This window comes from Monodon monoceros, unplaced genomic scaffold (genome assembly GCF_005190385.1).
Source record: "Monodon monoceros isolate NGI ecotype Baffin Bay Population unplaced genomic scaffold, NGI_Narwhal_1 Super_Scaffold_12, whole genome shotgun sequence".
NCBI lineage: Eukaryota > Metazoa > Chordata > Mammalia > Artiodactyla > Monodontidae > Monodon > Monodon monoceros.
In genome coordinates, this window is record NW_021703768.1 from 156,993,562 (window position 1) to 157,019,226 (window position 25,665).

Here is a 25,665-nt window from a genome sequence, read left to right on the forward strand (position 1 = left end):
CTAGAGCCCGTGCTCCGCAATGAGAAGCCCGCACACCGCAACGAACAGTAGACCCGCTCACTGCAACTAGAAAAATCCTGCACGCAGCAACAAAGACCCAACGCGGCCAAAAATAAATAAATAAATAAATTTACAAAGAAGCAATATTGATTTCATTAAAAAAAGAAAAATGTTTTTTTAAAAAAAATAAATAAATAAAATGGATAACCCACAAGGACCTACTGTATAGCACAGGGAACTCTGCTCAATATTATGTAACAACCTAAATGGGAAAAGAATTTGAAAAAGAATAGATACATGCATATGTATAACTGAATCACTTTGCTGTACACCTGAAACTAACACAACATTGTTAATCAACTATACTCCAATATAAAATTAAAAGCTTAAAAAATAAAAAAATTTTAAAAATAGAAAAAAGAAAAGAAAAGGAAAGGGCTGTAGAACATATGACTATAGCACAGAGACTGCAGAACCAGACTGCAAAGGGTCAGCTCTGAGGTCTCCAGCTGAGCCCATGGATGCAACAGCATCCCCTCCCCCATAACATCCCCCACTGTCATCTCATGACCTGACTTTCGTCCCAACTAGGCAGTGATGGGGTGACACTGAGCAAGTCACCCCCATATGGGGTGACCAATCAACCCAGGTTGCCTGGGACTCTTCTAATTTTAACCTGGAAATCCGGGTATCTGGTCACCCTACTCCCCCTCTGTCTTCACGTGCCAGAGAGGGTCTGGAGCCATTTGGGGGGGGGTCCCAAGGAAGGGCTCAGCCAGGGGACCCTGAGACCTGAGCCATAATAGTGAATGAGGCAGGAACAGTGTCTGTTTCCAGCCTCCTGATGTGCCACGGAGAGGCTCGGTGTAAAGCCAACGTGTCCTCAATGCCACCCAAACGCCTGCCAGAGTCTGTTTCCAAAGAGAGGGAACCTCAGGTGCAGGGCCTCCAGGGAGGATGCCAGGCCAAGCAGGGGGCGGGGTGATGAGACACTGGCCTCAGGGGACACCAAACACCTCCGTCAACAAGATCAGTGGTGGGGGGGAGGGATAAATTGAAAGACTGGGAATTGACACATACACACTACTATATATACAATAGATAACTAATGAGGACCTACTGTATAGCACAGGGAACTCTACTCAATACTCTGTAACGGCCTATACGGGAAAAGAATCTTAAAAAGAGGGGATATATGTACACGTATAACTGATTCACTTTGCTGAACAGCAGAAACTAACACAACATTGTAAATCAACTGTACTCCAATAAAAAACAAACAAAAAATCAAGATCAATAGTATTTTCTGCAACATTTTTTTTTTTTTTTTTTTTGCGGTACGCAGGCCTCTCTCTGTTGTGGCCTCTCCCGTTGCGGAGCACAGGCTCCGGACGCGCAGGCTCAGCGGCCATGGCTCACGGGCCCAGCCGCTCCGTGGCACGTGGGATCTTCCCGGACCGGGGCACGAACCCGCGTCCCCTGCATCGGCAGGCGGACTCTCAACCACTACGCCACCAGGGAAGCCCCTAGTTTCCTTTTTTTAAAAAAAAAGTTTTTAGGTTTAAAAAGTAGACCACTTCATAAAAAAAAAAAAAAATCAATAAAATGCTCTAAAATTGATTGTGATGATGGTTGCATATAGCTGTGAATATATCAAAAACCACTGAATTGGTTTATATGGGTGAATGTTATGAGATGTGAATTATATCTCAATACAGCTGTCATTTTAAAAATCAAAAGAGGGACTTCCCAGGCAGTCCAGTGGTTAAGACTCTGTGCTTCCACTGCAGGGGGCGTGGGTTCAATCCCTGGTCGGGGGAACTAAGATCCCACATGCCGTGTGGCACAGCCAACAACAACAACAAAATAGACCACTTGAAGGTTAAATAAACATTTTCACAGACTACCTGCAGATATGCACCTGGCCCCTGTGATCCCATCCGGTCTGTGGTTTTAATAACACCCCTGACGCCTCCAAGTTCCAGGCCAGACTTATCTTCTGAATGCCCAACTCAGCTTGGCTTCTGGAACCTCCTTCTGGGTGACCTAAGGTGACCCCCCCCAATGACCCCCACCTCCTGGTGCTCACGCCCCTGTGTAATCACCTCCCCTTGACTGTGGTCAGGACTCTGTTTCTAAGCAGTAGGATATGGGGAATTCCCTGGTGGTCCAGTGGTTAGGGCATTGTGCTTTCACTGCCATGGCCCGGGTTCTATCCCTGGTTGGGGAAGTAAGATCCCACGAGCCACGTGGCCAAAAAAAATAAATAAATAAAAGGCAGTAGGATATGGCAGAGGTGATGTGTTGTCACTGTCATGACTAAATTATATCTTGTAGGACCCCATGTTAGCAGACTTAAAACCCTCTTGGTGGACTTCCCTGGTGGTCCAGTGGTTAAGACTCTGTGCTCCCAATGCAGGGGGCACAGGTCCGATCCTTGGTCAGGGAAGTTCCGAATGCCGCACCGCGTGGCCAAAAAAACAGAACAAAACAAAACAAAAAACCCTCCTGGCTGGCCTGGTGAATACGTTGGCTTGCTGGAAGAGGCTGTATGGGAAGGAACTGTGAATGCCTCTAGGAGCTGAGGGTGCCCACCAGCTGGGCCCCTGGTCATCTGCCAGCAACCTGCACGAGTTTGGAATTGGATCCTTCCCCAGCCCATCTTTCAGATAAGAACACAGCCCAGCCAGCCTTCTGATCACAGCCTTGTGAGACCCTGAGCAGAGGACCTGGCTAAGCCACGCCCAGACTCCTGACCCACAGAGAACAGGAGATAATAAACACGAGCCGTTTCAAGCCACCAAACTGGTAGCAATCTGTTACCACAATCCAATGACTGACAGACTTCTCAGATCTGACACATGCCAAACTGGCAGCCCTTCTCAGCCCCTAGAATATCTGTTCCTCCCATAGTTTTCCCCATCTCAGACGGAATTTCCACTTTTATGATCACTTGGACACCAAAGCCCCAGGGTCATCCTGATGTCTTTCTCACAGTCCCCATCCAACCGGCCTGAAAATGCTGTCAGCTCCTCCTTTGAAATGCACCTAGGATTGGACCACCTGCACTATCTCTACCCTGGGCTAAGCAGAGATCTCCCAGGCCTTATCATAGGGCCGGCTGCTGCCACCGACACGGCAGCCTCAGAGAGCCAGCTGAAACCTGACCCAGGCCACATCCACCTCTGCTCGGACCTCCGCCTGGCTCTCGTTCAGGGCAAAAGCCCCAAGTGACCTGGTCTCACCCACTCTTTGCTGTCTGTCCTTAGCTCCCTCCCTCTGCTCCAGCCATACACAGACATGATGGTCCTGCCTCAGGGCCTTTGCACCTGTTGTGCCCTCTACCTGATGAGCTTGCCTATACCCTCATGGCTGTCACCTCCACTTCCCCCGCTGCATCCCCTGCTTTGCTGGTTTTCTCCTGAATTGTGCCAGCTGCACGCATGGGGGTATAAGTTAAGATGGTTTCTGCCAAGGTGCAGAGCCTGGAGTCCCCTCGAGTCCCTTTGGGAGAAGTGGCTGAGCACTGGAAAGGGAACCAGGGAAAGAACAAGTACAGCCCAATATGTATGGAGAAAGCGAGTCATCTTACTCTGCACCCTGATCTCACAGTTCCTGGGAGTTCTGGTTTGATGACTCCAGCTGGTATATCGTTCCTCAAGAGAATGGAAATGTACCGGGGAAAAGAAAATGCCTTCAGTAAAAATAAGTCAACAAGCATGTTCTATGTGGCAGGCATTTCACTAAACAATATTTACATGCATTACCTACTTTATGACCACAACCCTCCTACAAGACCAGCTGCATTCTGATGGAAGAGGAAACAGAGGCACACAGGAGCAGGGTCACTTGCCCAAGGTCACGGGATGTGGTGGTTTTAAAGGAGATCCACAAATTTCTTGCCGCTTTTCTCTTTGGTGGAGCCTAAGTTTCCTTCCTTAGAGTGTGGGCTGGACTTGATTTACTCCTAATGAATAGAAAGTACCAGAAGAAATGGCGTGAGACTCCTGAGTAGGTCATAAAAGGCACAGAGGTTTCCCTCGCCTGCTCTGTGCGGGGCCGGCTGCCATGTAGTGAGAAGCCTCAAACAGCGCCTGGGAGGTCCACATGAGGAGGAGCCATGTGAGGGGGCCTCCTGGAAGCTGCAACTCCTGCCCCCATCAGGCCCTCAGGTGAGGCAGCCTTATGAGGGACCCTCAGCCAGAACCACCACACACCCCGCAACAGATCACTCCCAAATTCTCACCCAGAGAAACTGGCATAATAAATATTTGTCTGAAACTGCTAACTTTGGGGATAATTTGTTATGCAGCAACTGCTAACTAATACACTAGACTCCAGGTCCCCAGGACCTTTCTGCCTGGCTTCCCATTTTCCCTCCCAGGAACCACACCCTCTATTCTCAGTGGTCCATCCTGTTTCCTTCTCTTTATTCTCTCTTGCAGCCCACCAAGCGCCCACCGTGAATCTTCCACTTGTCTCTCTTTTTTTTTTTTTTTCTAAGATTTTTACTTTATTTTTTTTTGGCTGCGTCAGGTCTTAGTTGAGGCACATGCGATCTCTGTTGAGGCATGCGCGCTCTTCGTTGTGGCGTGTGGGCTTCTCTCTAGTTGTGGTGGTGGGCTTTGTCTTCTCTAGTTGTGGCACACAGGCTACAGGGCATGTGGGCTCTGCAGTTTGCGGCACGCGGGCTCTAGTTGAGGCATGTGAGCTCAGCAGTTGTGGCGGGCGGGCTCAGTTGCCCCGCGGCATGTGGGATCTTAGTTCCCTGACCAGGGATTGAACCCACGTCCCCTGCATTGCAAGGCAGATTCTTTACCAGTGGACCACCACGGAAGTTCCTTCCACTTGCCTTTAACAACCGATTTTATCTAGTCGGTTCAAACAGTGGTTCAGCCTCTCCAAGGGGACATACAGCACTTGGGATCACTTTTTTCCAAACAGAGTCAACTATCAACTTTAATAAAACCCCAAACTTCATCCCAGCTCTGCTCCTGGCTCCTACATTTCTTCCCCTCCCCACTCTCAACTCTTTGCCCATCTCTCTGTATAAGTTCTTCTCTTGCCACTCATCCAAGACAATCACCGTTTTCCATCCCGTATGTCTCTGCTTCTTTGCTTCCATGGTAGCCAACGCTGGTCTATGGAACAGGCATCTCTTGTCTACACTACACCCTCTCCTGTTTCTCCCTATCCTACTTCTCAGGCTCAGATCCAGCCAGGAAACCTCCCCTCCCCCATTGCCCCAACTCCATGAAATCAATCACTCAGCAAGCCTTTAGGAAATTTAATAAGCTTGGCCTTTTTTTTTTTTTTCCTTTTTGTCTGTGGACTTTTTGTTAGGTTTTCATAGGAAGAGGTGTTTGTGAGAGAACTATTTGCGGTGATGATATCTCGTGTTTTTGTAGCTTTTTAACGTGCACAGAGGAAAAGGAGTCAGAGATCCTGGGGGGGAGGGGGGTGTGCGGTTGAGGCCAGAAGCTGATAAACACGAGCGATACCCAGGAAAATGGATAAAGACACGTAGATTAAAAAAAGAAACTTCCAATCACTTACAACTTGTAAGTTAAAATTAATACAGGGGGGCTTCCCTGGTGGCGCGGTGGTTAAGAATCCGCCTGCCAGTGCAGGGGGCACGGGTTCGAGCCCCGGTCCGGGAAGATCCCACATGCCGCGGAGCAACTAAGCCTGTGTGCCACAACTACGGAGCCCGCGTGCCACAACTACTGAGCCCGTGTGCCACAATTACTGAGCCAGCGTGCCACAACTACCGAAGCCCGCGCGCCTAGAGCCCGTGCTGCACAACAAGAGAAGCCACTGCAATGAGAAGCCCGCACATCACAACGAAGAGTAGCCCCCGGTCGCTGCAGCTAGAGAGAGCCCGCACAAAACAACGAAGACCCAATGCAGCCAAAACTAAATTAATTTATTAATTTTTAAAAATTCATACAGGGTCTCAATGCAGTGGGGCATCTCAGATTGGATCCCTGAACAGAAAATGCGTTAGTGGAAAAACTGGGGAAATCCAGGCAAAGTAGGCTGCGAGTGTTTATGTTCATTTTAATGTCAGTTTCTCAGTTTTGATCTACGGTGCCACAAGGTTTGAACACTAGGAGACGCTGGGTGAAGGGTGTACAGGGATCCTCTGCACCACCCTTGCAATGACAATTATTCTGAAATCACTTTTTTAAATTAATAGAGTAAAGCGGGAAAAATGGCAAAGCCTGATGCCGACGTGAGCCAGAGACCCAGAACACGTAACCCTCTGCCTTACTTTTAGAGCCACGCATGTTCAAATAACTGGGGACAGCTGTTTCCCCGTTCTCACTTTTATGTGGATGGGTGCCCGAAACACGAGCAGCTACGGGCAGAAAGTTCATGCCTAAAATCTGTGTGGGCTCACAGCCTCAGGTCAATTAGTTCAGACCTTCCAGCACTCCCATGGGGAGGGGGCGGGCACAATGATCCCCACTTTACAGATGAGGACGCTGAGGCTTGGAGAGACTATCTCCTCTGTCTCTGTCTCTCGCTCCCTCTTTCTCTCCCTTTGTCTCACTGTTTGTCTCTCTGTCTCCCTCCCCCTCCCCCCTCCTCCCTCTTCCACACAGAGTTCTTAGAATTCAGGAACGGCTCCCCCAGGCCCCTGTGGTCCAGGTAAGGCAGGTGAGCCCAGGGGACGGGGACCAAGAGCTCGAAACCCTACCCCAGGGCAGGAAGACAGATGGCAAGCGGCCACGCCCCAGTTCAGGTCCCAGCTCCCCACGTGCCGGCCACAGACCCACACACGCTCGCCCCGCCGGTTTCTTTCTCCTTCCTCGACTGCAGAAACTGGAAGGAGGCGCCCAGACCTTCGTGTCCTCCTCCAGGAAGGACACACTCACCTGCACGCGGCCTCGGGTCCCTCCCAGGGCCTCTGCCCTGTCACCGACAGCCATGGTACCCCAGCAGACCTTTCTCCGCGCGCAGCTTGTGCCCAGACTTAATCAAAGGTCACCTGGCTTGCCTCTGTTCAAAGACTCTCCCGGCTCCACACTTTCCACCCTAAACATTCAGAATCCTGCCAAGTGCACACGCTGAACAGCACGCAGATCTCCTGGGGGTGGAGAGCCGCAGGGTCCCCTCTCCAGTCCGTCACCGCGGGCAGATCAGGGGCAACACCTGACGTGCTGTTTGGAGGGACAGGAGGGCTATCCACCACGTCCTGGGGGCTCCCAGGGTCTTCCGTCCCCTTTTCCCAGGCGAGGAAACAGGGAAGGGGCGTCCACACACACACACACAACCACACACAAAATCATACATGACCTCACAGTGCAATCACGCACACGTGGTCACACACTAGTTACACAGCACACACAGAGGCAATGACACCACCCCACACAGCCATACGCAACCCCGCGCCTGTAACCACACAATCTCACACAATCCATCACAGGCACAATCACTCACACGCCACACCTGCCGCCGGCAGCGGACTCTACGGCCCCTCCCCCATAGGACCCCCAGCCCAGCTTCAGGCCTTGTGACCACACCCTCCCCAAACTGTTACCCCCCAAATCCTTGTCGTGTTTTTACTCACTAGCAAGGGATTGGCTGAGAGAAGCCACAGGGAGGAAAGCAAGGGGCCCCTCACCAGATCCCTGGAAACCTCCTCGCAGGCTCTGCGCGCCGTTTCCTGCCGGCCCAGCCCCACCGCGGGTTTAGCCGAGTTAATGGGTGCGAAGGCGGGAAAGCGGCCGTCGGGGTTGGGGAGCCCTCGGGGTGCCGAAAAACGCAGGGTGCCCGGCCGTGTCTACACGACCCGGCCTCAGTCACACTCCCCGAGGGCGTCTACACAGTCCGACGCGTTTCCCGCAAGGGCCGGGCGAACCGAAGCGCGGGGAGAGGGCAGCCGCCTCATTTCGGGGGACCCCGGACTCACCGCGCTCCTCCCGAGGCTGCACCGCGGCCCGGCTCCCTCCGCCAACGACCCGGACTCAGCCAAGAGGCTCAGGGATGGGGCGGGGCTGGGGGCGGCACCGGGTGTGGGAGCCGCCCTCCTCCCCACCCGGGCATCAACCGGGGCTGGGGGCGGCGCCCTCCCCCGCACCCGAACAGCACTGCCTTCGCCAGCTTCCCCTGCCCGCCCCCCCACTGCACCCCTTCCCCTGCGCACCTGGGACTCATCCTGGCCGCTCCCAGCTCCCAGAGGCTCCGAAAGGACAACTGGGTGTGGGTCGCCCTGCGCACCTGGTCAGGAGCCCAGGTGGGTCCCATCAGCAGAGGGAGGGGAGTGGGCGGGCGGTGCCGCGGGAGCCACGTGGGGAGATCGGGTTCTGGACCCTTCGGCTTTCTGGAAGTTGCGGGAGGCCGGTGAGGTCCAGGTGGAGGGCATGACCTGGGCAGGTGAGCCCACGTGGGCAGGTGACCTGGGACACAGGGCAGGGGAGGAGTGCCCGGGACCACAGGAGCAGATGCTCAGGGCGGGAGACAGCTTGGGGGGAGGAGTGTGCATGCGAGTAACTACGGTAGTTTATTAAATGAAATTTAAATATTTGAACAGTTTCAGGCTTATGGAAAAGTTGTGAAGACAGTACTGAGAGCTCCCACACACCTGGCCCCGGGTCCCCATTCCTGACTACTTACTTTAGCGTGGTACCTGGTCACAATCACCAACAATATTCGTTAAGCCCGTGCTCCTGGGGGCCACCGTCCTCCCTCCCCGAGGCCAGCCGAAGGGCTTTCTAGAACTTCAGAACACCTGAGGGTGACACCCCGTGAGTGCCTTGCCCACGTGGCTGGCAATCCCCACCTCTCTCCAGCCAAGCTCCTAACCTCCTCTCACCTCCCCACCGGAGCCCAAAGCAGCCTCTCCAGTGTCCCTCTGGCTGGACAGTCACCTCCTCCAAGCAACCTTCCATGCTACCTGCCCCCCAAGACAGAGCTGGGGGCCTCTCCCGTGCTGACCCTCGGATGGGCTGCCTTCCCAGACTCACACAGGCATCCCAGGCCTGAGCGGACGCCTGGCACACAGGCGTGCAATGAACCAGTGAGTGAATGAGCAGGTGAATGAATGAGAAATGCATAAGATCTGGTCTACTTAGTGAAAGAAAATCACTGGGGCTTCCCTGGTGGCGCAGTGTTTGAGAATCTGCCTGCTAATGCAGGGGACACGGGTTCAAGCCCTGGTCTGGGAGGCCCGTGAGCCACAACTACTGAGCCTGCGCGTCTGGAGCCTGTGCTCTGCGACAGGAGAGGCCGCGATAGTGAGAGGCCCGCGCACCGCGATGAAAGAGTGGCCCCTGCTTGCCACAACTAGAGAAAGCCCTCGCACAGAAGCGAAGACCCAACACAGCAAAAACAAATAAATAAATAAACTCCTACCCCCAACATCTTCTTTAAAAAAAAAAAAGAGAAAATCACTGTGCTCACAGCATTGGTCCTCTTTGTAGCTCAAACGCAAGACGCTGATGGTAATGTGGCGAGTGGCACAGCCTGGCGTGAGCCTGGAGGTGCTGGCCCCAGAAACTCGACTTCTCCGTGTGTAAAGCTGAAACAGGCCAGCACACGGGCCCCCGCCCCACACACGGCCTGCAATCCTCACCACCTGTGCTCCTGCAGGCCGGGGTCTGATTGCTGGGGCCACCACCTGTTTTTGCTCAGCTGTTTGCTAAGCAAGGGCTTTACGTTTTTGAATTGTTGTAAATGAGAGTATTTTGTGACCTGTGAAAATGACACCAATGCACATTTTGGTGTCCACCAAGTTTTTGGCCACAGTCACGCCTGTCTGCTTACACGTTGTCTGATGCTTCCGGCTACACAGCTGGGTTGACCGGTTGTGACAGTGACCATGTGGCCCAAAAAGGCCCAAACATTGACCATCTGGTTCTTTACAGAAAGTCCGCAGGCCCTGCTACAGGTGACTCTCTCCGTGGTTCTTAGATCATCACAGACAAGCTAACGGTATCCAAACACAGACAACAGCAGGCTCCGCTACCCTCCCCTCCCCTCACGAGGACCCCACGCGAGTAAGGACAAGTAGCCACAGGCGGCAAAGCTGAAACCCCACTTGGGCGGCACCAGCGGCCACGGGCTGCGGGTGTGCTCCGGACACCTCCATCCACACAGGAATTCTTGCAGGCTGAAGGCCACCGGGGCCCAGCCCGGCCGGCCCACCGAGGGCTTCCCCCCAACGCCCCCGAACCCCGCCCCCCCACCGCCGGCTCGTTGCAGCACAGAAAAGGCAAAGACCCAGCCATAAGTATCAAAAGCTGTGTTTAATTATAAGATTCAAACAGAAGCAAGGCAAAAACTGCAAACTGAAACTTCAGGAACTAACATCCTCCTTTGAATTCCTTGACGTTTGTCAAACCTCCAAAACAGAAAAAAGAGAGATTCCGCGCTCTTTACCGACGTACAAAATGGCTTGGAGGAAGGCGCAGTCCCTAGAGGGAGGGCGGAGGTCCGCTCGGGCCTTCCCCCAAGGCTGCCCCATGGCTGCGTCCTGGTCCCGGCCTCTAAGGCCAGGGGCTCCCGTGGGGCTGGGCAGGTCCAGCTGCTCCAGCCCCGCCCTCCCACCGGATCACCTGTTCTTTTGAGAAACACTCAGAAGCAGGTGGGAGACGCCTTCTGTTTTTTTTAGGAATAAACATCGTTTCTTCCTCGAGAGGCGTGGCTGTGAGTCTGGCTGGCGCTGGTATTGTGTGGAACGGACCGTGGTCGCCCCCGCCTGCTGTGTGCAGCGCAGCAGCGCGCAGAGGGACACAGTGCCGGCGTGCGGCGTGGACGGGGTGTTGGGGGGGTGGGGGGTGGGGAGCGGGCCGGGGCCCTGGCGATCAGCAGCCCCGGGTGCCTGTCCGGGCGCCGGCTCTGTCGCCAGGCGGTGACACGGGGGCCGGCGGCATCTCCGTCGTGAGGTTCAGAGAACCCTGTCCGTGAGGTAGAAGACATAACGCCAGTTCCAGAATATCCTCCCACATTCCAGAAGCTCCCCGTCCCCCGTGCTGGAGTTGGAGGCCGAGGTGCGTGCACTGGATAGGGTGCTGAGAGCGTGCGGGTGCCTGTGGCGAGGGTGGGAGCCGAGTTCCCTTGAGCTGAAAGGCAAGATGGGGCCACCGGCCTGGCACCAGCCCCGCCCCCGAGAGGGGCAGTCCGAAGGGTTCGCACCCCAAGAGGCGACACTACCAGAATTTCAAAAAGTCGTGGCCGTTTATTCAAACTTGGAGGAGCTGTACCACAGGCGCTAGGCGCTTCCGGGCGATGGAAGGGCCGGGCGCAGGGCTCGGCGCTCACCGCGGGCCCCCAAGGCCGCGGCGGCGTCCAGTCCAAACCCCTGGGGGCCCTGCTGGGCAAAGGCGCCCCTCCACCAGGAGCCAGAGACCCGCCCTCTCCCGGCCCGGACCCGAAGGGAAGCAGCAGCAGGGTAAGCACCAAACTGGGCGTGTCCGCGGTCAACGGCGGAGGTGACGGCCCCGCCCTTCCCGGGGCACCACCGCCGCAGGAAGCGGGGCGCGCGCGGGGTTGGCCTCAGCCGGCCGGGGGCTTGGCAGCCACGCGAGCTCGGAGCAGGGCTGGGGTCCGGGGTGTGGCCGGGCTGGAGCAGGACGTGCGCATCGGCCAGGCCAGAGCACCAAGTTGGGGGCCGCGCGGGTCCAGTCCCGGGGCGCGGGGGCCGAGTCTGCGCCCTCCCCTAGGCCGAGGGGCCGGGGGCGGGGCCGGGGGCAAGGCCTGCCGGACTCTCGGGCTCCTGGGGGGGCGCGCCGGCCCCGCTCTCCTCGGGCACGGAAGACTCTGGGGGCTGCTCCGTGGGCGGAGGGGACGGGGCCGCTTCTTGGCCGGGAGGCTGCTGGGAGGGGGCGGCGTCGGAGTCCACCTGGGGCTGCGGGCCGTCGGCGGAGGCGGGCGCCCACGGCGACTGAGGTAGGTCCTTCTGGGGGAGGGAGGAGGCCCGGGTTGGTGGAGCCGCGGGGGGACTCCGGACCCAGGAAGGAGCCGCGCTCGCCAACCGGCACCAGCACCGCATCAGGGCCCCAGGAGGGCCCCACCCTGCCTTCTCTGGCCTCCTCTCCCTCCAGAACCTTCCAGAACCAATCCACCCGCTCTGTAGCAAAGCCAACGCCCGCCGGGAGGGAGACCTTTGGGGACGGGGGCACTGAGCCCAGGAAGCCTTTCCGACTCACCGGGTCACAACAGTCACAATACATGTAAAGCGTGTTCACATCTATGCTAACAAGTTACACACACACCGGAAGCGCTCAGAGCCCCCATCAGGGCAGGATGGGTCTCCTAACAGGGCCCACTAGAGACCCCGCAGGCCCGGAATGCCCTTGAGTTGCAGGGATACAGCGGTCACCCTGCACTGCACGGGGAGTGGCCTCTGTCCCTCTCCTCTTCAGCTTCAGACAAGAACAAGGCCCAGCCCGCCCCCTGCCCGTGGCCGAAGCAGCCGGAACCCCAAGTCCAACCAATCCAACCAAATGGGTTAGGGTTAGGGTTAGCAGCAGGGCAGCAGCATCACCCCGAGCCACACCACGAGCACATGTACCCCTCCCCGTTCTGCAGCCACAGGAGCAGCACACCCAAAGCAAAACCTTCCAGAGACGGGACACGGGCTGCGGGGTTTAGTTGTAGCACTAGGAGGTCTTACTCAACTTTAACTCTAGTTAGGGCTTATTAGGCTATTATTTCTTGCAGACATTCATAGCAAACTGGTATTCACCGCAAAGCCGCTGCCCGTCCAGAACATGCCCAGCTCCCTGCGCCAGAGCGCCAGGGCGCAGCTGGTGACGAGCGTGCAGGGCACCAGGTAGAGGAGGGCAGGCTGGCCGCGCTGCATGAGGGCCAGCGCCATGAACGTCACCAGGAGACCGATGCCGTAGGCTGCGGAAGCAGAGACAGGCAGCACGTTACCCTGGCCGGGCCCAGGCTCACCACCCACTGCTCACAGGGGCAGGAGAGGCAGAGCTCGCGCCAGGGCCGTGGCCAGCGGGTCCTCCCCACCCACACCTTCCCGGACGCTGGCAGGCGAGAGTGCACACAGGGGTCAGCAAGGAAAGAGGAGGGAACGAGGGCCCAGCCGCCAGACTGGGGAGAGGAAGCGGGCGGCTGCCATGGGAAGGCCTGGAGTCCCGGGAGCGGCTGGAGGAGCCGCAGAGGTGCCCCAATAGCTCATTTTTGTAAGCCTCTAGTTAGAAAAATAATTTGAACTGAAGTAACGTAGGTACAGAATTAGGAAATCAGACCTTTCATAACTGAGTTGTGACCGCATGAAAGCACTGAGGGGTGAGAAGCGTCCGCATTTCCTGCTCCCCGTTCAGCATAAAACAGCGTGTGTTATTTAGGGATGTGAGTCCAACGTATAAAGACCCCCGCGCACGTAGAGCACAGGGACGGACATACAACACAGCACACATGAGGAGTTAGAGGGGTCGGCCTGAGTGCAGCGGCGTGGGGCTCACTGTACTAACCTTGCAGCCGTACACGTGCAATTACTCCCAGGTGAAGAGTTACAAAGAAAGACACCATTTACTGGCACATCCCCTCCGAGGCAAAGAGGCCCGTCTCCAGCACCTGCGTCTGCTCGGGCTGCCTGCCCTGCCCCTTACCTCCATGTTTCCAAGCGATAGGCTTGTGCAGGGAGAGTTCCCGCTTATCGGCTGTGGACTAGCCATGTGTCCTAAAGAAGTGATTCAACCGAGCCAACTACAGGATTTCAGTGACGGGAACTACAGAACAATTTGACAAACTGGTTCACACGGAGAAAAGCTCTGCAGGCGCATCTGGACGAGCTAATCATGGAGTGCGAACCCAGGGGGCAGGGGCGGGGAGCACGTGTCTGGACCTTCAGGAACCCGGACGCCAACGGCCCAAAGTACGCCGGGAAGGCCAGCCTGCGTCCGCCTGGCACTGCTGGGCGCCATGGCGGGGCCTCCCCTCAGCCGTGTCGGCTGGCGGGGCCTGTGCGCTCTGCACCCCTGCTCGTCCTGAAGAGCTGACCCAGCAGGACAAGAGAACTGGTTTGGACATTTTTAGAAATGACTGGACTCAACAGAAAATGAGAAGACATCCCTTTGGTGTAAATGGCTTTAGTAACAAAGGAAACAGAAGACAAAGGAAAAAAGAGAAAGACAAAGAAGACCAAAGAAAAGAGAAACAACGACCACCGTGGAAAGTGACAAGGAGGCCTGTGACGCAGGCGCAGGCCTGTCCCCTACCACCCCGCGGCAGAGGACGGGGCACGGCCGAGCCCCCGGGGCAGCGGGCTTACCGATGGTGCAGGCCACGAAGTAGACCCTGGAGGACTGCACCTGGATGTCGAAGCGGTGGCAGTAGGCCACGAGCAGCCCTGTGGGAGAGAGGCCGCGGGCAGAGGCCGGGCCGCAGCCTCAGCCAGGCACTGGAGGTTCCCCCGGAGGGACCAGGCACCGTGCCTTCCTCCCGGCTCAGGAGGGAGCTGGCCCGGCGCCACCCTCGACTCCTGGCAGGTAACCAGACCTCCAGCGAGCGCAAACCCCAGCTCAGAGGCCGCTTGGTGGGGGGAGGGGCCCGGAGGGGGACCCTGGGGGCAGTACGGCTGGGACAACGCCTCCGGGGGACCACCTCCCTGCCCCCCAGGCCCCACTGGCTCAGCTCTGCCTCTGCCCACCAGCCCCTGTGGCCTGACACCCCCAAGGGCACCCGGACCGCCAAAGCCCGGCCCCAGTACCTGGGACCAGGATGTCCCCGAAGCCCAGGAGGGAGAAGGGCCGGTCACACAGGGCCAGCGGCGAGGCGTTGAGTCTGGGCACCTTCAGCACCATGGGGAGCTGGGGAGAGGGGGCAGCGTGTCCAGGACCCGCCAGCCCGCGCTCACTCCGCTTACTCGGCACCTCGGCCGCGGGCACCACATACCTTCTCGTGGGTGGCTGAGTCTGATGGCCCGGTCGCCACCTCCACCATGATGCTGCTCCCACTCTAAGAGAGGGGGCTGCGTCAGACGGGGGACCGGGGGCTCCAGGGCGAAGGGGGGGCGGGGCCCAGAGCCCACCTTGGTCAGGAAGGGCGTGATGAACACGAAGAACACGTCGTAGATGAACAGCACCAGCAGCAGCAGCGTGCAGGCCTGGGAACGGGGCGTCCTGAGGGCTGTGCTCGGGGACCTCCACCGGCCCTGCCCTCCACCCCGCCCTGCCCAGGGTCCCAGACGCACAGACGCTCCGGGACGTGTCCCTGCCTCTCCCAAGGCTCAGAGTTTCCCTGTGGGGACGAAGCCTTTAGGACAAAGTCTGAGCACGGGCAGCCTGACCTTCGGTGCCCTGGAGGCAATGTCAGGCCTGAGGCTCAGGGAGGGCGACTTTCTGATGGGACGCTTGAGAGAGACACAGCCGCAACCGGCCAGCCACGGGTCTGGGCAGGTGACGCCCGGCTTCACGTTTGCCTGTGTGTTCCTAGGTTCCTCCTGCTGGGGTTGGGCCTTGGCCCAGGGTCCCGGCCCGAGCCCTGTGCTTCTGCCCCCTTGGTTTCACCTGGTTTTCCCTCCTCTGTTCACCTCACCAGCAAGGAGGCGGCCCTGCTCCGCGCGCCCGCCCGGGTGTTCCCTCGGCCAGCGGTCACAGACACTGCCGCCACGCCGTGAGACAACTCTGCACTGATCCTTAAGCCCTGTCCCCAGGAGGGTGGCCAGAGGGACGGATGAGCCAAGACCACACGGCCCACACAGGGCCAGGCTCAGAGTGGAAGGCCCTGGGCAGGGCTGCATGGCTGGCGGGCACGGGGCTGACCCCAAGAGACCCCGTCCCCTCGTCCGCAGAGCGCCCCCACCACCCCGAGGGGCCCTCACCTTGAACGTGGGGAGGCGGATGGTTTTCAAGGTGTAGAGGCAGAAGGCAATGCCCAGCGCGTCCTGAAGGATCCAAGCCCACCTGGAAGGCAGCGCAGCCACCCTTGGGCGGGGCCTCCACCAAGAACCTCTGCCTGCCAGGCCCCTCCCCCGCCCTGGAAGCCTCAGCCGCCAAGTCCAAGCCACCCAGCGCCCAGACAAGCCGCAGAGGCCCTTATGCAGACAAAGGCAGCAGCCGACGTCCTGAGGCCCGTGGGGGGACAGGAGGGGCAGCAATGGCTGGTAGGAGCAGGGGGTGAACCGAACCCCCAAGCCTGACGCCACGGCCAGAGAAATGCAGGCGCGTGCCAGGGCCTCTGTCCCTCTGCAGCAGCGGCTCTCCACCCAGATCACAGCCCGGGGCAGGGGGTGCAGGGCGAGGGGTGACCATGTATCCAGCGGATTCAAATTTCTTTAAAAAAAAAAAAATTTTTTTTTTCTTGGCTGTGCCGCGGGGCTTGTGGGATCCAAGCTCCGCTGCTAGAGATGGAACCTGGGCCCTTGGCAGTAACAGCGTGGAGTCCTAACCACTGGACCGCCAGGGAAGTCCCTCAAAAATATCTTTTAAAAAACTTAGAAAAGCAGGGCTTCCCTGGTGGCGCAGTGGTTAAGAGTCCGCCCGCCAATGCAGGGGACACGGGTTTGTGCCCCGGTCTGGGAAGATCCCACATGCTGCGGAGTGGCTGGGCCCGCGAGCCATGGCCGCTGAGCCTGCGCGTCCAGAGCCTGTGCTCCGCAACTGGAGAGGCCACAACAGTGAGAGGCCCGCATACCACGAAAAAAAAAAAAATTTAGAAAAGCAAAACTTGTACCCACCCAGCCAAATGCCCCACACTCTCTGAGAAAATAGGGACTTGGGGCCCTGAGGACATCATCTGGAGTCCTGGGAAGCAGGGCGCCACCCTTGCGGGGCCACTTCCGAATTGGGAAGTCAAAGTTGTGTGATGAAGCCCGCGTGTGATGAGGCTCCCCGCTGGGAAATGGCCCCACAGCTGGCCCCGTCCTCCCTGCCCCTCAAGTTACTCATCAGAGCTTCATCTGAGCGCACGATGAGAACCTCTCTGGGCCAGGGCGCTGGTGAGAACAGAGAAGGTTCACCAAGGCCACATGGGCGCCCAGACATGGCGGAAACCATGGCCTGTTCTACCTTTATGCGAAGGAGCGAGCCTCCTGGCTTGGATTTAACCATGAGTGCCCCTATTCTCTTTGTGTACAAAGGACTCAAAATATTTTCATGCTTTCCTTCTGCCAGTTAAATCTGTTGTAGCTCCAAACAGCAGCACAGCCAAGAGCGTTTAACTGCCCCGGGAGAAGCTCAGAGAAAGTGCCAGATGGTGTCAGTGACGGCAGGCGGTGGCGCGCTGCCTCGCGGGGGAGGCCCCCCGGGGGAGGGCTGTGTTGGGAGAAGCAGAGCTAGCTGAGCAGGCAGGCGGGCACCACAACGGAGCAGCGGCCGAGCGGCGCCAGGCCACGTCCAGGCTGCCCCGGAGCACACGGCTCGGCGCCCGGGCAGCAGTGCCGGCGGCATCTCACGCCCAGATTGCGATCGCAGATCCCGGGGCACCGGACAAGCCACAGGGCAGACAGGGCCAGGCCTGGACGGCGTGCGGCCACTGCGTCCAGAGCACTGACAGGAGAGCCTTTCATAACCGGGAGCTGGCCCAGCTCCAGGCGCCCCGAGCGGAGGGCTCGGGGAGTCGCGGGGAGGTCAGAGCACCCGAGGACAGCTGTACCCACCCCCAGCAGGGCCTCCAGGACTGCACTCACTGGTCCTCGTTCCGGAAGACGCCCCACACCACACTGACGGCCACGCACAGCAGCGCCAGGAGCAGCATGCAGACCTGAGGGCGCTTGTGGAAGTAGGGCAGGCTGTTGTCGGGGACCCTGAGGGCAGGCAGGCAGGTGGGGAGGTCAGCGGCCTCTGACCCTCACAGCCCTGCCTCTGCCCAGCACCCGGAGGGTCAGCTCAACTCCTGCCCAAAAGCCCGTGGCCTCCCCGTCTGTCCTCCTACTGTCCGCCGGGCTCTGCTCCCAAGGGCCACCCCTGGCCCTGTCCCTTCCTCTACTTTACCTTATCTGTTAAACTCACCATCCCTCACCTTTTATTTCTAGAAGGGAGGCTCCCAAGGGCAGGGCAGGGCAGAGTGGGCAGGGGCAGTACCTTGGGGGAAGCGACTGGACCTCAGCCAGTCGCTAAGCCGACCCCACCCGCAGGAGCCCTCATCGGGTGCTGTGACCCCTCTTGCACAGCCCTCCCCGCTCCAGGCCCTCCCCCAAGCCCCCCGAGCCAAGCTTCCTGACCCCGTCGGACCTCGTCTAAACCCTTCCGTTTCCCACCTGCTCCACGACAAGCAGACCAGACCCCTGACCGCAGAGAACCTTTGGAGCCTGCATCAGCAGCGCCGCCCGCCTGCTGCCCCCAGCCGACATCCCCCGAGGGATCCCACAGGCCCTGAGCCAGAACGGGAGGCCCACCCAGGGGCTGGAGGTGGGGCCCGTGAGCCCCCAGCCAGCACGGAGTGGGCGCCTGCTGTAATGCCTGCACCGTGCCAGACTGACCGAGGGCTCAGCAAAGCTGTGGAGCCTCCGGGGGCCAGGTAACGGGAGGTGGGAGCAGACGGGCCACAAGGCAGCAGAGGGGGGCCAGCTGGGGGTCGCCCGGGGGCTCACCTGCATCTGCAGAGCGGCAGCCGCTGGAGGAGCGGCGACAGGCAGCTGTAGAGGCCCGTGGAGGAGGCCAGGCAGAAGATGCCGATGATGACGTAGACTGCAGGGCGGGGCGGGCGGTCAGGGGAGCCTGAAGGACGGCTCTGTGCCGCACTCCCTGGCAGGGTGACCGCCCCAAGGGAAGGAAGGGGTAGCCCCAGGCCCCTCCCGGTGAGGCCCCTGGACTCCCCCTCCCCCGCCGCCCTGAGAGCCGGGGCCGGGGACCCACCGAGCTGGTCGTAGAAGTGGTAGAGCAGCACCAGCATGGAGCAGCACATGACCACAAACACGCAGATCATGACGGGCGTCACGTCCACAGCCTCGTCCTCGTGCTTCTCGGGCCCGTCGTCCCGCTTGTGTTTCATGTACCTCCTTGAAAGACAAGAACGGGCTGGGGGACGCCCTACTGGCCGGCACCGCTCCTGGGGGCCAAGGGCCACAGACATGGGGAAGGACAGGCAGGGGCAGCCTGACACAAGGGGTCTGGACAGGCTGAGGGACAGCTTGCCCGGAGGTGACCACCGTCACCTGCCCCGTCGGCCAGTCCCCCGTCCCCACCCACCATGTGTACCTGGGGTCCCCCCGCAACGGAGCCAGTCCTGCCGGAGGTGGGGCTCCGGTCCCCAGGGCCAAGCTGTGGTGGCCGCATGGGGGCCACCCTGGACCCTGGCCCTGTACCAACCCCACCACCGCCCTTCCCTGGACGGCCGGGGCGAGGTCTCCCGTGGATGCCCCCGCCAGGCTGGGCCCGGGCCGGGAACCCTGAGGGCAGGACAGAATCGTGGGGAGCGGGGCCCTCGGGGCTTTCAACGGGTCTCCTGGGTGTTTATAGCTGCTGTTTTCCAGAAGGCTCTCTGGGCATGCGGACTCTCGTGGTTACTTGCCCAGCATTACGGCCGCCCATCCGGGACGCACGCACACGCGTGGGCCACTCACTTCCTCACGTCCCGGCTCCCGGCCCAGTAGCCCCCGAGGGCAACGGTGCCCACAGCCATGATGAAGATGATGACCATGTTGTAGTCCAGCATGGGCTCCTTGGGGGCGTACAGTGCTGCCCGTACCACCCGGCCGAAAGTCTGCCTCAGGGAACACAAGAGAGCTAAGGTCGGGGGGGGCCCCCCGTCCCCTCGCCACCCAGAGGGCTGAGGCTGGCCCACTCGAGGAGCCGGGGGCCGGGAGATCCCGCCTCACCCCACGCCCTCACCTGCTACTCCTGACCCCAGAGAAGCGGGCTCTGCCGGGATGAGCTTCACACAAGGTGGGTGACAGGGCCGCGCATGTGTGGGAACACAGACCCCACCCCCAGACAAGCATGAGTGAACGAGGGTGGACGTGGCCTGGGAAGCGGCCCGGAGACGGACGGTGGGTCCCTTGGGGGAGATGCGAAGCCTGCAGTGGGGAACCTGGCTATCCCCATGCCACCGTGTGCTGCAGCTCGCCTGCTCGGGACCCGGCTCCCCAAATCAAAGACGCACCAGCCTCTGGTCAGACAGGGCCGGGCCGGGCGAGGGGCCGGGCAGGCCTGAGCAGGGGGTGACACTCAGGGTCTCTGGCACGGGGGAGGGCCGGGGTCTCCATTCCTGACGTTCACAGCACTGCGGGCACACCGTCTCCTCAGGCACTGGGCCCAGCTGCAGACAGGGCGGGGGACGAGCCTACCTCAAAAATGTCCAGCATGTCTTTGTAGCTGAGCAGGGCCACGGGAATGCCGATCTCGTCGTACTGCGTCTTGTTGCCTCCTGGGGGGACCTGGGGGAGGGGGGAGAGGGAGGCCGGATGGCTTAGCAAGGCCCACCCAGGGCGGGGCAGCTCTCCCTGAGGGGACGAGGGGATGGAGGAGTCCTGCGTGTGTGTCAGGTGGGAGGGTCACACTGCCTTGAGGGCAGGCCTGCGGGCTCCGCCCCTCCCTCTGGGGGAGGGCAAGCTCCCCTTCCCTCTCAACCCTGGGCTTGGGTGGCGCTGGTCCGCCTTGAAGGGCCTGAGGGAGAGGGTGGCTCCTCAGGCAGCGGCCCAGAGCTCCGCCCCGGGCCAGGGCCCTCCAAGGCCACCAGTAGGAACCCCCACCCCCAGGGCCCCCGGCCGCCCAGGAGGCCCCGCGGCCGCACCAGCGCCTCCTTGCTGACGATGAGCAGCCCGCGCGCCCCGCTGCCCTGCGCCAGCCGCACTTTCTCGTAGAAGGTGCAGTTCCCCCGCGCCACCAGGGGGATCTGGTTACTGAAGCCTTTGGCAGGGAGGTCGGCCGGAGAGCAGAGCACGGAGGTCGTCCAGTCCCGCACCTGCAGGAGAGACTGCAGGAGGGCGGCCTTCACGTGAGACGCTCCAGGGGAGCCAGGGCGCGCAGCATCCTCGGGGAGACAGGTCGGCGGAGGCCACTGCGGCGACCACCGCCCCTACGCAGCCTCACCTCAGGCCCACATGGTCTCAGCCCCACACACGCACGTGCACAAGCGTGTGTGCACACCCACCCCGAGCACAAGGCAGATGAGAGGGGTACAGGGCGGCGTGTGCTCAGGAACCCTCCCCGCCTCTCTTGAGCCCGTCACAAACAGCACAAGGCGCGGGTGGGAGTGCTGGCCTTTGTTCCACCCGCCAAGCCAGGAACTGGGCACCCTGAGTCCCTCTGGGAGGAGTGAGGCCAGAGCAGGGAGCAGAGCATCCAGGCTACCCCAAAGATGGGGCCGGACACAGGCCCTTCCTCTGTCCACAACGGCTCTCCGCAAGACCCGTCCTCCAGAGGACCTCGGGAGACCCAGGGGAGGAGTGGAGGGAGGGCAGCAAGCAAGACAGACAAGACCCTGCGTCAGACAAGACCCTGCGTCGGGAGGGGGCTCCCGCGCTGGCCGGTACTCACTGCTTTGCTGAGGTCGAGCGGCAGGTGGGCCCACTGCGGGTTGTAGAGGATGCAGTAGTCTTTGCCTTTGGGGCCCCCAGTCTCGGACACCACGTGCACCATGCCGTACTCACAGGCCACCTGGACAGGGGGCAGCAGTCAGAGAGCCGACACAGGGCCGGCCCACGGCACGACCTGGCTTGGGTGGTCCCTCGCTCCGACAGCACAGATGGGATACGACTGTCACATCTTAGGGGGGGACACGATGAGGAGGGCAGGGCCGAGCCTCCTCAGGGAGACCTGGGTGCTGACAGTGGCTGTGTCAGGTCCCCTCCCTGTGGCTCCAGTGGCAGGAATGGGGGAGTCCTCCTGGGACTACAGGGAGAACGAGAGCCCCACGCCACTGCCATAAGGCAAGAAGGGGATGGGGAGTCAGCGGTGGCCCAGCAGGTTCCAGGCTCCCCGACAGGCCCCCACCCAGCGAGACCAGCAGGCTCAGGGCAGAAATGGGGCGGCGGAGCTCGGGTCACGTGACCAGCACCTGCTGGGCCACAGGCCGGTGGGAACCCCTGGGTCAGAACCTTGACCTTCCCTGCCCAGACGCGTGGCAAGTGGACGGTGCGAGAGGCAGGGCTGCTCTGGGCAGGGGGCCCTTCATGACAGGTGGCGTCACCACGACCCCAGCAGGGCCCAGGCAGCTGACAGAACCTCCTCCCCAGCACGTCCCGAGCAAGTACAGCAGCACTCCCGATGGGCACGGGCAGCAGAAGTGCCCGGCTTCTTGGCCCACTACTCCCAGGAGGATGACAAGGCCTCAAGTTCCTCCTGCCCAGGCCCGCCAGGCAGCAGGCTGCTCGTGGAGGGTCCCACAGAGTCCACGTGGACCCCGCCCACTCTGACACGGAGCAAGGTCGAGGGCAGCTGGCTGACTGCGGAGGACAGGGCGGGCTGGGCACACGGGCCATTGGGGCCTTTGCTCCGAGTGTGAATTCAGAGTGAGGTAGAGGCGCAGGCCCCAGAGTCCTTGGAACTCCAGCTCCTCCGCTGAGGGCAGTGGGGTGGTCAGGACCTGGGAGCGGCTTTATCTACATGAGAAACCAGTATTGCACACGAGTGTCCCCACTGCCTGCTCGTCCCCTCCCGCCTGGACCGCTGCGTCCCTGCCGGGGCTGCTTCCTCCTATAGGCCGAGCTCAGCTACGGAGCCCCCGCGAGGACCTCAGCCCCAGCGGGTCTCACGCTGTCTGGCCCTGGTCTGGGCTGCTCCCTGGGGCTGTGGGACCTGTGAGGGAGGACGGGTCCCAGAGAGAGCCTTGAGCAGGGAGCCCGGCCACGCCACGCCCACAGGGGCCTGGGCCCACCCCAGCCCCTTGGTTTCTTGGAGCTGGAGAGGTCCAACTGGACCCCAACTCTGCACACTCCGGCTCCTGGGGCCATCCCTCTGTACCACCTGGAGGCTGAGACAGAGACTGCACCCCTCGGTGACAACAGGCAGTAGCCTGTCTGTGCGGGGACAGACCCCCACCCCCATCTGGCCTTCCCAAGTTGCAGGCGGCGGTGCTCCGACTCAGCTGGGGTCCCGAGGGGCTGTGGCCCCAACAGCAGGCCTGGGGCACAGACCAGCTCGGAAGGCCAGGCCCTCTGTGAATGTGTAACGGGGCCCAGCCGCTCCAGGAGCTTCTCCCCACCGATCCACATCCACTGGCGGCGTGGAGAGGAACCGGGGCCCCCACTGCCCCTGCCCAGCGCTTTGGTTTGTCGCCTGGAGCGAGGTGCTGACAGCCGAATGGGCTGCAGGGTGTGCTCAGTGAGGCCATGTTTGCAGGGCACGTGGGCACTGCCACCAGCGCTCAAGGGAGGGAAATGTGGTGACCTCCCCACCCACCCCTGCCTGGCCAACCTCGTTCCCTCGACCAGAGGCAGGATGAGAAGCCCCCTCTTCCGGGTTCTCCCCACCAGGCTGTCCCCAAGTACAGTGCCCAGCCCTGTGCCCCCACCCCAGGTCAGCCCTGCCCTGCCCCCCACCTTGGGCCACTGCAGGGGTTCTGTGATCCCTCAACCCCCAGGCTGAATCCGGCCCACCTTCTGTGTTTGTCAATAAAGTTTTATCATAACACGTCTGCCTGGTTGCTGAATGTAGGGTAGGGCGTATGCTGCTCTCTGCAGAGCCTGGGAGTTACAACAGAGGCCATGTGGCCTGAAAAGCCACAAATACTGTCTGGCCCTTTGGAAAATGTTCGCTGACCCCTGGTCTATGGGATCCGAGTTGCTGGTGAAAACTGTCGGTTGTATAAAATGGGAATGACTAAAAGCATTTGTTTTTAAAAAGTCACTGAGAAGCACAAGGGCACACTTCACAGCTCTCCCCTCACAACGTGCACAACTGGCTTTCTGTTAAGAAATAAGCCTGGGCTTGTATCAAACACCCGAGAACACAGTCTCGCCGTGAATACGGTCTCCTCCCCGGGGAGTTAAAGGGCTAGGAGAAGTTCCTCCAAAGGGCCCAGGGCTGTGAGTGCCCCCCATTCCAGCATAGCCCATCCCAGTTTGGAGGATGAGAAACAGCTGGGGCTACCGAGGACAGGCTACCTCCCGATGCGCCACAATCATATCGAGCTCAGGAACTCCTAGGGAAACTATGCTTCAAGATGACAGTGAAAGCATCCATGTCACGGGACTTTGAAAGAAGCTAAGGGGTCCAGAGAGGGAGCAGTCTTCCTAGGACTCGGTGAATTCTAGAAGGGGCTAATTAGGACCTGGGAAGCTTAGAAAAAGATGTGCAGGCGGAGGGGGCAGTGGAGGGGTGAAGAGGCAGGCGGAGGGGGCAGTGGAGGGGTGAAGGGGCAGGCAGAGGGGGCAGGCAGGGAGAACACCACTGTGTTCAGATCTGCCGAGTAAAAGGCCCCACATGGGCTGTATGTGCACAGCTTACAGCAACTGGGCAGGGGGTCCAATCTCTCGCCCAGGGTCACAGAATGGTCGGGAATGAGCTTCGACCTGTGAGCAAGCAGCCTCCCACCCCGTGGAGAGCTGGCCTTACCGGGGCGCCACCAAGAACCACACACAGGGTTCTGTCCTGGGAAGGGCTGGCCCAGGTGCTCTCCCGCTTGCTTCTACACCCTACTTGGCTCCCCACATTCAGGGTAAAGTTCCAAATCCTCAGCCAGCGGGAATAAAGTCCAAACGTCCCAGCACCTGGCTCCGACCAGCCCAGTCTGCTCCCCTGGACTCCAGCCAGGAGAGGCCACACATTCAGCCTGCCCTTTTCCCCCTACGCCTGGAGCCACTCCCACTGCTGCTCCCTCCATGGCCTTCCCTGCAAGGGCACCTGAAGGGCCTCCACTGGGATGACACCTGCCTCAGGTGTAACCATTGGATTATCCTACACGCCAGCTGTAGTGGACCCTCACCGTCTCCAAGGAAATCATCAGCTTTTGAGGGGTAAGGGGGAGGGATAAATTGAAAGACTGGGATTGACACATACACACTACTATATGCAAAATAGATAAGTAATAAGAACCTAAGGTATACACAGGGAATTCTTCTGAATACTCTGTAATGACCTATATGGGAAAAGAATCTAAAAAAGAATGGATATATGTATGTATAACAGATTCACTTTGCTGTACGCCTGAAACTAACACAACATTGTAAATCAACTATACCCCAATAAGAATTAAAATAAATAAATCTATTATTTAAAAAAAAAAACACATCAGCTCTCACACCTCCAGCCCTGCTCCCATCACCTGCAACGACCTTCTCTACCTTCTTGACCTAGCAAACGCCCACTCATCCTTCAGATCACCCCTCAGGCACCTCTGCTTCTGAAAAGCATTCCTAGGCCAACTGCGTCCCTCCTTCTGTGGTGTTCCCGAGATCCTCCGCCTGCCTATCGCTTGGCCCTCATTTGAAGTATCCGGAGAGCTTAAAGTCCCTGCCTCCAAAGGCTCAGACTGCTAGGGAAGATGAGTGAACAGGGGGCTGGCAAAGCAGCTGGGGAGGGGGCGTCCCAGAGAGCTTCTGGGAGGGAGGGACAGCTACGCTGAGACCTGAAGCATAACCGGGGAATTCAGGGAAACAGAGACCAGCGAGCAGAGTGCCTTCAAGACACTAGAGCTGGAAAGAAACGGGAAGCTTCCTGACAGCCAGATCACAGAGGCCTCCCAAATGCGCCAGGAAGCCACCAGAAGGCTCGCATCTGGGCACAAGACACACTTTGAAAGAGATCACTCCTGCAGTGTTGAGAATGAACTGGGGATTCAGGGGGACAAAAGTGGCCACGGGAGAACGCCAAC

The 25,665-nt window shown here is 59.6% G+C and overlaps 2 protein-coding genes across 11 annotated transcripts in view; both read right to left on the reverse strand.

Moving 5' to 3' along the window:
• TMPRSS9 (transmembrane serine protease 9) overlaps window positions 1-7,958 on the reverse strand; it is a 56,627-nt gene extending 48,669 nt beyond the window's left edge. The window contains exon 1 of the mRNA XM_029218428.1: window positions 7,919-7,958. The gene's annotated coding sequence lies outside the window, so the exon portion shown is untranslated. The remainder of the gene's footprint in view (window positions 1-7,918) is intronic.
• Window positions 7,959-11,165: 3,207 nt separating this feature from the next.
• SPPL2B (signal peptide peptidase like 2B) overlaps window positions 11,166-25,665 on the reverse strand; it is a 36,770-nt gene continuing 22,270 nt past the window's right edge. For 2 of the 10 annotated variants that reach the window (XM_029218448.1, XM_029218446.1), the window contains exons 2-15: window positions 21,390-21,509; window positions 20,644-20,826; window positions 20,198-20,287; window positions 19,475-19,614; window positions 18,768-18,910; window positions 18,503-18,599; window positions 17,600-17,716; window positions 15,794-15,875; window positions 15,002-15,076; window positions 14,866-14,928; window positions 14,681-14,780; window positions 14,243-14,320; window positions 12,695-12,855; window positions 11,166-11,905 (exon numbers count right to left, since the gene is read on the reverse strand). In XM_029218448.1, coding sequence (XP_029074281.1) covers window positions 11,666-11,905; window positions 12,695-12,855; window positions 14,243-14,320; window positions 14,681-14,780; window positions 14,866-14,928; window positions 15,002-15,076; window positions 15,794-15,875; window positions 17,600-17,716; window positions 18,503-18,599; window positions 18,768-18,910; window positions 19,475-19,614; window positions 20,198-20,287; window positions 20,644-20,826; window positions 21,390-21,491 — 1,671 coding nt within the window. In that variant the 5' untranslated portion in view covers window positions 21,492-21,509 and the 3' untranslated portion in view covers window positions 11,166-11,665. Of the gene's footprint in view, window positions 11,906-12,627; window positions 14,321-14,680; window positions 14,781-14,865; window positions 14,929-15,001; window positions 15,077-15,793; window positions 15,876-17,599; window positions 17,717-18,502; window positions 18,600-18,767; window positions 18,911-19,474; window positions 19,615-20,197; window positions 20,288-20,643; window positions 20,827-21,389; window positions 21,510-25,665 lie in introns of those variants that run through there. The other 8 variants (XM_029218449.1, XM_029218447.1, XM_029218451.1 and 5 more) reach the window with 8 other exon arrangements.